Here is a 9,589-nt window from a genome sequence, read left to right as displayed (position 1 = left end):
CTCTGGTTCCCCTGGTGTCTGCATCTGTTAGCAGCCCCTGTGAGCTGATACACCAGCTAAGGGAAAGATCACCAGTGTACTGTCGCATAGAAAGGAGTTTGGCGTCTTGTGTGTTTGGGTTGGTGGGGGTTGTAGTATGTGGGTTGAGTGAGTCGGGAATGAGGTACATGTATGTCTATGAGTACGCATCAGTGGATGGATGCAAGACTTTTCTCTTTTTCACGTTCTCACTTTCTGTCTCTCGCACCACAGAAAATGGGGGCACCCCTCTTTTTCTCCAGCCGCAGTACTTGTACAGTCTCTCTTTCTCCCCGCCCTGTCACTCTGTCCCTATCTCTCCCCGTACACAGACACCTCTCTCACTCTCACCCTGCAGTGCACCCCCCCCCAAGCCCCCCCCCCCCCCGTGCACGCACATACACACATCCAGCGCACAGCTCCACATCTGCGTGTGTGAGGCCATGACAGTGTGTGGGGGAGTCTCCTCCATCCCTAAGCACTGAGCATGGGACAGGAGAGAGAGGGAGGGGAGAGAGTGAGAGAGATAGGACAGTGGAAGGGAGAGAGGGAGAGTGGTAGACCTAGAGATATGTGAGAAGGACGAAGAGAGAAAACAGATAGGAGAGAATAGAGAAACAGGTAGGAGAGAAACAGGTAGGAGAGGAGAGAGAAACAGCTAGGAGAGGAGAGAGAAACGGGTAGGAGATGAGAGAGAAACAGGTAGGAGAGGAGAGAAAAACAGGTATGTACTGCATTTGGCAACACTTCACTCAACAAGCTTGCCTCTCCATGCTGTAGTGTAGAACACACAGAGAGAGAGTGAGAGAGAGAAAGAGAGAGAGAGAGATAGGGGAGACAGTGCATGTTCTTCTCCACAGCGCACACACACTCACGCAAAAGTGATATTATGGCTACTTCCACAATGGCACAGTACAGTCATGTAGGGGTCAAGAGGTGGTTGAGTGGGAGAGGTGTCAGTCAGTCAGAGGGTTTCCCTGGCTGTGTTTCCCTGCTGCTCTGATGGAGCATCTGCTGGAGGAAAACATGGAGGCTCTAGGATGTTGTCCCCGACTGACCCTGGATGTCTGTCTGTTTGTCTGTCTCGCATGTCGCCATGCCAACTACACCACCCCATCCTGTAACTAATCCCACCTACAGAATGTCTGTTGATAGACACCTACAGAATGTCTGTTGATAGACACCTACAGAATGTCTGTTGACAGACACCTACAGAATGTCTGTTGATAGACACCTACAGAATGTCTGTTGACAGACACCTACAGAATGTCTGTTGACAGACACCTACAGAATGTCTGTTGACAGACACCTACAGAATGTCTGTTGATAGACACCTACAGAATGTCTGTTGATAGACACCTACAGAATGTCTGTTGATAGACACCTACAGAATGTCTGTTGATAGACACCTACAGAATGTCTGTTGATAGACACCTACAGAATGTCTGTTGATAGACACCTACAGAATGTCTGTTGATAGACACCTACAGAATGTCTGTTGATAGACACCTACAGAATGTCTGTTGATAGACACCTACAGAATGTCTGTTGATAGACACCTACAAAATGTCTGTTGACAGACACCTACAGAATGTCTGTTGACAGACACCTACAGAATGTCTGTTGACAGACACCTACAGAATGTCTGTTGACAGACACCTACAGAATGTATGTTGATAGACACCTACAGAATGTCTGTTGATAGACATCTACAGAATGTCTGTTGATAGACACCTACAGAATGTCTGTTGATAGACACCTCTTCTTAGGTCAAGTGTCAAGGCTGGTGGTTCTGCTGACATCAGAATAAGGGTGACAAGGTTTGGGAACCAGCGACTGTCTGTCTCTTGTAGCACAAAAAAAAAAGATGAAAATGTATGCACTCACTACTGTGAGTTGCTCCGGATAAGAGGGTCTGCTAAATGATCAAATGCAAAAACAAATGTAATATCTGAGGGAGCGGGAGTCCCGCAGTCCAGCCAGAAGCTCTCTCTGGTTTCCCAAGGATAGGTCTCAGTGTTGTGGAAGGGATCAGACGGATGGAAGGAGAGGAATCATTGGATCGGAGATATGCTGAACTTATTTTCTCTTTCCAGATGTATCCAGATGTTGCTGGTGATGTGCAATCCATTGCAGGTGAGAAGCTAGATATGCGCGTGTGTGTGAGTCCATGTTTGTATGGATATGTGTGCATGTCTATAAACGCGTCTTGGCAAAGGCATTTAGGACCTTCAGATTTTTGCGTCGTGTTGCCGTTCATCGTGTCCTCGTATCCTTCCCCCAAGGATGGAGGGAGTGGGGGATAGGAGAGAACATGCAGTAGCAGTATGCTTATTGGTACCCGTGTGTCCCGTGTGTGCAGCAGGTGTTTGGCGTGGATGGGGTTAACTTCAGCGTGCACGTGGAGAACCAGACCCGGGTGAGAGACGCTATGAGCCGGCGGCACCACCGGGTCTACCAGCTCTACAGCCGCACCAGCGGCAAACACGTCCAGGTGCTGGGGAGACGCATCAGTGCCCGCGGAGAGGACGGAGACAAATATGGTAAGACACACACACACAGCCAGGGACACAAGCACACACACGCCTCAATCCTCCCAGCCTTGGCAGTGGGCAGTGGAGCTTGTCTCCGGAGCACAAAGACCTCATCGACCAACTGCTGACTCAATGATTCACCAGAGAGACACACAGAGAAAGAGAGAGAGAGAGTGAAAGAGAAAGAAAGCAGGAGAGAGGGGGGAGAAGCCTGCCAGGTAGAGTTAGAAACTCATCTCCTCCATCGATCTATCCATTGATTTTCCATCCTCCCCGTTGTCTTCTCTGGGTTTAAAACAGCAGGCTGCCTCCCCCTCCCCTACCTCCCTCCCCCACTCCTCCCCCCTTCCCCTTTCTCTCTTTGTCTGTAATTATGCCTAACCCATTCTTAAACCACGGAGGATCAATGCAGGAAGAAAAAAAGCCCAACGTTAACGCTGGTGTTCATGTTCCTCTGTGTAGACGAATGGGGTTCATGTTACCAGCTCTCCCATTCACAACCATGCCCTTCACAAACATACCACTTCAAGGCCAGCCTTATTACTGCTCCGGGAGCAGATCTGTTCTTGACAAATGGTTCTCAAAAGAAGAAAGACTGTGGTTAACGCCATCAGGCAATGGCAGTAAAGCATTGTGAGAGGGGAAAAAAGAACAGAGAGCGAGGGGGAGAACAGAGAGGAGGGTTGAAGGTGCAAACATGTAGAGGGGGGGGGGGGGAGAGAGAGGAGGGGAGAGTTAAGGGAAGAAGAGGGAGAGAGAAGGGTATTGATTTCTTGTGACCCCTTTGTTTACTAAGGTCATGTAGGAACCATTTTAGGGATTTCTTTTAAAAACAAGCACAAGCCCTCTCTCTAAAGACATTGAGTCAGGGCAGTGTTATTACAAGAGAAGGGGAGCAGTACTTTAATATACACAATCAGCTTCACAATGGCATGATGAACACACACACACACACTCTTAAAACAACAATCCCTCCTGCAGTGTTTGCTAGACTTCTTCTTCTTATGTAGCCTCGCTCTGTGTCGGCTGTCCTCATGTCTTCCTGTATCTTTTTTCATGAGCCCCATTTGTGATGACCAGTCTCTTGTAAGACCGTCTCTGAACAGGCTTCTTTGACAACTAACCATCTACTCACCCAAGTGTCTGCCTGTCCTCGCTTTGCCATCTGCCTGTGATTGATCTGTCAGTTCAACCTAGGCTATAATCTGTCGCTCTGTCAAGTTGCGTTCCACCTCTTCCCTTATTTTCTGTCCCTTTTGTTTTTGGTGCTCTACCTGTCTGTGGCTCTAACGTCTGTCTGTCCCTCTGTCTGTCCCTTCACAAGCCCAGCTTGTAGTGGAGGCCGACACCTTTGGTAGCCAGGTGAGAATCCGTGGCAAAGAAACCAACTTCTACCTGTGCATGAACCGCCGCGGCAAGCTGGTGGGAAAGGTGAGACCTCTTCTGTTTTCTCATGTTCTCAAACAATTACAGCATCATTAGGCTTATGGCATGAATCACAACAAAATACCCCAAAAAAGTGCTGTTTGGAAGCATTCCTGAGCATTTCTTGATTTTTGTTCAGATTGATGGATTGCTGATCTGCCTCTTCTCTCCTGTCTCTCTCTCTGCGTGTGTGTGTGTGTGTGTATTCGTGTCTCTGTTCTCTCAGAAGGCCAGTAATAAAAGTGAAGACTGCGTGTTCGTGGAGAAGGTTCTAGAGAACCACTACACCGCATTGATGTCATCCCGCTACGCAGGCTGGTACGTTGGCTTCACCAAGCGGGGGCGACCTCGCCGCGGCCCCCACACGCTGCCCAACCAGCAGGACGTCCACTTCATGAAGCGCTTCCCGCCCGGGGAGTACCCTGAAACCACGCCCTTCCGCTTCACAACGGTCAACAAGAGGAGCAAGAGGGTCCGTGCCACCGGGCCCCGCTAGCAGCTAACGCTAATGGCTACCCTCCATCTGCTGCCCATTGCCACCTGTACCTGCTTATTCAGTAATCGCTAACGGGATAACATTGACCCTTCCTCTGGACTTTAATACATGCTAATTAGCTAACCTGAAGCTAATCGCTAACGGGATAACATTGACCCTTCCTCTGGACTTTAATACATGCTAATTGGCTAACCTGAAGCTGATCGATAGTGGGCCAGAGATACACCCAGACTCCTGACCCCACCTAACGCTTCCTGCTACTGGGATAACATGTACCCTCCTCTGGACCCTGATTGGTAGTTTTACTAACTGTGCTAGTGCCACAGTACATCCACTAACGTGACCCTTGACCCTGCTAAGCCGTCACTGCCCCAGGCTCCACGATCTCTGTCCATTGACTGAAGGCCACTAGCTTATAACCCTGCTATCACAACTAGCCCATCAACCTGGCCCACTCCCCTGCCAGGCCCAGAAACTATGACAAGGCCCCTGAAAGCTAGCTAAACTGATGACCAGGCTTTCCAACTTGTGTAGGCCTTGTTTCCCCTCCAACCTCCAAGCTTGAACGTAATGGTGCTATTGCACTGTCACTGGCCAGTTCATCTCTAGTTTAGAACGGACAAACAAAAACCGGCCACTTTTCTGGTTTATCAAGCAGCCATGCTTTAAGGTAAACACTATTGCTCTGCTAAACAAGAATGAGTTCAGTGTGTTCTCGAAACTGCGGGTTTAAACTCCTTTTGAGGGCTAAAATGTAGCTAAGCTAGCTACACTGTGATAGCCCCAACCTTACTCACAGGCTTGGACCAGTACAGCTATCTGACGCTGTCCAGGACTCACTGGATGATACCCACTAATGGACCAAAAGACAGAGACAGGAGAGACAGACAGATGGACAGACTGAAAGTCTATGAGACAGTGGCGTCATGAGAGAAACTGTGGAGCAACAGGTGGACAAACAGCACGAGGAACACAGGAAGTCAGTGGAGTGGGGATCAAGCCACAGTCAGGGACTAGACAGAATGGCACTGTGGAAAAATGGACAGACTGCTTTGACGCACTTCTCTCTGTCTCACCCCCGCCTTAGTGAGAAGAATCTGTCAGACTTGGGGTGAATGAATGTGAATGTATGTACAGTATGTGAGTGTAAGGGCACCAAAGACCATTTGGGGGGAATCTGGAAAGGGACTAGAGGCCTAAATTATCCCTAGGCAACCTCCCCCAGCAATTCACTGAAGTGACGGAAGCTTTAAGAACTGGAATGTACAAACCAAGCTGAACCAAAAACAAACCAAATCTAATGACCACCAAAGACAACTGGAGACCAGCACCATGACACCTCCCCAATTCCCACTGCCAGGACAGAATACCCTCTTCTTATAGGCTCAGAGGGTGATGACGGGCGCGTGGGGGAAGGGTGCCTTCTCTTCATATATGCGTTGCTATAGAAACGACCCAGGGGATGACGCTCCTGTGCGATACCATGGATACAGAATGCTGCTACCAGGACATTCAGTGAAACACCAAAGTCTTATACACAAAATATAAAGGGAACAATTTATTAAAAGTTATATAAAGATGACAAAAAAAACAAAATAAGCGATCTTTTTATGATTGTTACTATAATTGTTGATATTATTATTATAAAATTATTTCTTTTATTTATTTCAGCTCTGTGTGCAGCAGTCTTTCTCGAGTCTGTAAACCTGCTTACAGAAACATGTCTACTGTGTCATAAAGAATCTATACACAGCACAGGAGGTTGGTGGCACCTTCATTGGGGAGGACGGGCTCGTGGTAATGGCTGGAGCGGAATGGTATTAAATACATCAAACAAATCAAATCAAATTTTATTGGTCTCATGCACATGGATAGCAGATGTTATTGCAAGTATGGCGAAATGCTTGTGCTTCTAGTTCCCGACATTGCAGCAGTATCTAACAAGTAATCTAACAATTCCACAACTACTACCTAATACACACAAATCTAAGTAAAGGGATGGAATAAGAATATGCACATATAAATATATGGATGGGCCATGACCTACCGCCATAGACAAGATGCAGTAGATAGTATAAAAATACAGTATACATCTGGGATGAGTAGTGCAAGATATGTAAACATCATTATTAAAGTGGAATTAATAAAGTGACTAGTGATCCATTTGTTAGAGTGGCCAATGATATCAAGTCTGTATGTAGGCAGCATCCTCTCTGAGTTAGTGATTGCTGTTTAACAGTCTGATGGCCTTGAGCTTGAAAAATAGCTTATATCTCTTGCTCCCAGCTTTGATGCACCTGTACTGACCTCACCTTCTGGATGGTAGCGGGGTGAACAGGCAGTGGCTCGGGTGGTAGTGGTCCTTGATGATCTTTTTGGTCTTCCTGTGACATCGGGTGCTGTAGGTGTCCTGGAGGGCAGGTAGTTTGCCCCCGGTGATGCGTTGTGCAGACCGCACCACCCCCTGGTGAGCCCTGCGGTAGTGGGCGGTGCAGTTGCCATACCAGGCGGTGATACAGCCCGACAAGATGCTCTCAATTGTGCATCTGTAGAAGTTTGTGAGGGTTTTAGGTGACATGGTTTCCATGTGTTTGATGCCATTCCATTCGCTCTGTTCCAGCCATTATTACGAGCCATCCTCCTCTCAGCAGCCTCCGCCCATACACAGGTAAACAACCCCTTCACCATCATCATCATCATAAATTGACAATATTTACTTAACTATGTGGAACATAAGTCTTCCATAAGAGAGTGCGGCCCCTGCTGATCTACCATTTTGGGGTTTCTTGCCAGGTTTCCTTTGGGTGGCCATGTTTCCTTTTTTGGAAATATATTGACATGTGGGTCTTGTAGTGCACTATTAGCTTAACAAAACCTTCATTTCTTACTCGACTTATATTCCTGACCACTGATCTGAAATTACTGTGGATAATAACAGTAGGCTTCTGCAAAGCAGTAGTATCCTTTTTCTTATTCTTGCTCTCAACCCACGGACATAGGCCGACACCTAACCCCCTTCATCCCACCTAACCCACCACACAAACAACCCTCCACCACCATCCCAACACACAATTCTATCAGGGCACTACCATGAGACTTCAACATGTTTGCGTCACAATAAATGTAATCTTGATTTACTGTATTAAATCCTCTTGGCCCCTTCGGGAGATTAGGGCGTCCACCATGGTTCTCTGCCTCACCGTCTTCTATTACCTCTTTAAATTTTGTCTCTCGCCATGAGATCCCTGTTTTACTAAGTTTCCAGCTGGTTTTTGGCCATCCCTGCTTTTGTAAAGAATCTTCCTTTTCCTAAATCTGCACTGAACTGTAAAAACAGGATAGGTGAAACTAAGCAAAGCCTACTGGCCAGTTACTTACACCTGTCCAGTTCTTTCACATCTGAGCCCATGAAGGGAGCAACCAACCTTGGACTATTGAGATGCAGCACATCGCTTACACACTACCTACTCCCCCATCCCTCCCGGGAGGTCTTTATAGAGATGTCGCTGCCGAATGACCCAATCACGCCGGCAGACACAAACAGCTGACTCAGGGGGGACAAAGGGCTGTACCCGAGGATTCCAAGGAAGGCAGGAGCATGAGAGTGAGGAATCTGAACTGTAGGGGGGATTCTGGAACATCGCTGCAGTTCCACTCAGAATGATGGAAATATTCTGTGGAGCCAAACCCAGAGTAGAAGGTGTATGGTTATCATTTCGGGGAAAGAATGCCAAATATGTGTGAGAACGGCACTGTGACCTGAGAGCTCCAGGAATTATGGGCCAAAATCCGACAGACCCAGAGTAAGCGCACACCATATACTCCACACACACTCTCTCTAAACAGTCACACACACAGAGCTTTGTTTTTGTGAAATATCAGGAGTTAAGAGTGTAAAAATTGTATTTTCCCTAACCCCAAAACCCAACCCGTAAGCTTATAAATAGCATTCTAAAAAAATTGAGGACCTGAAAAGTTCTGACTTCTCCAAAAAGTTAACGTTTCAGGACATTCGGGTGAAACGTTAGGATATTGGGTTCCTGATATGTAGGAAAACAAGTGCACAGTCACACACAGACATTTCTACACCACCCCACACATCCATATGACACCAGTTATTTACAGTCAGTGCAATACGGGGTACTCTACGACAACCCACACCACAGGCACTCTACTCTTCCCCCTCCAACAAACTTAAAATAAAAAGTTTAACCCACCCATCCGTTGGTGAAGGATAAAGGCTACTGGTATGGAGCCTGTTTCTACAGTACAGTTACTCCCTAACTCTACCCAAGAGGCTCAGCTATCCCAGTCATGAATGGAATCCTATTCCTTATATAGTGCACTACTTTTGACCAGGGACAACAGGGAATGGTGCCATTTGCAATGCATGGAAGCTCTGCAGGTTGGAATTTAACTCTGGCATTTGAAACTACAGTACAACTTGGTACTAAAAAAAATAACCCAACAGCCGCTTTAGGTGCCATACGAAAGCTGTACTCCCATCTCTAGTACTTTTAAAAAGGAAAACGAAATACTTGTCGCTAAGGAAAACGACATACTGCTACTACAGGGTTGGTTATCCTATTCACACGAGTGGGTAGTGTATTAGAACAAGTTGTAATGGGATATAAGCAGTGTAACTGCTTGGGTAGAACTAGTGTTTCACCATATCAGGCTCAGTGATACAGTAGGGTTTAGAGCGCCACCCGGTGGCAAAACCTTAGACGACAACGGACACGTTAATGATGCCCAAGTATACTTACCCACCTGCAATGATGTTGAAACAGTCATTAAAGCTAGAATCCAGATTTCGTGACACAGCACCACTGTTCGCCCCAGCACGTTTGTTGTTGTTTTGTTGATTAAACAGTGTAGAGTGGCTGGTAATGTGGTAAAAAATAATAATAATAATAATCACATTTTGTCACATGCTTCGTAAACAACAGGTGTAGACTAACAGTGAAATGCTTACTTACGGGTCCTTCCCCAAAAATGCTGAGGTAAAATAGAAAACCGGAGAGAATGTACTGCGTTCTTTACTTTTCTAACGGGCGTGCGATGACGTAAGTCGGGAAAGAACAGTGTTCGTTGTTTTAAGTAACCTCCTTGTCGT

General features: G+C 46.9%; 1 protein-coding gene across 1 annotated transcript in view; it reads left to right on the top strand.

Annotated features, from left to right (window-relative positions):
- fgf18a (fibroblast growth factor 18a) overlaps positions 1-4,473 on the top strand; it is a 6,692-nt gene extending 2,219 nt beyond the window's left edge. Inside the window, exons 2-5 of the mRNA XM_038993018.1 lie at positions 2,115-2,154; positions 2,384-2,561; positions 3,877-3,983; positions 4,204-4,473. Coding sequence (XP_038848946.1) covers positions 2,115-2,154; positions 2,384-2,561; positions 3,877-3,983; positions 4,204-4,473 — 595 coding nt within the window. The remainder of the gene's footprint in view (positions 1-2,114; positions 2,155-2,383; positions 2,562-3,876; positions 3,984-4,203) is intronic.
- The last annotated feature ends 5,116 nt before the right edge of the window (positions 4,474-9,589 follow it).

Source organism: Salvelinus namaycush, chromosome 5, assembly GCF_016432855.1.
Source record: "Salvelinus namaycush isolate Seneca chromosome 5, SaNama_1.0, whole genome shotgun sequence".
Classification (NCBI taxonomy): domain Eukaryota; kingdom Metazoa; phylum Chordata; class Actinopteri; order Salmoniformes; family Salmonidae; genus Salvelinus; species Salvelinus namaycush.
Note: the sequence above shows the minus strand (reverse complement) of the source record. Positions and strands in the feature narration are given on the sequence as shown.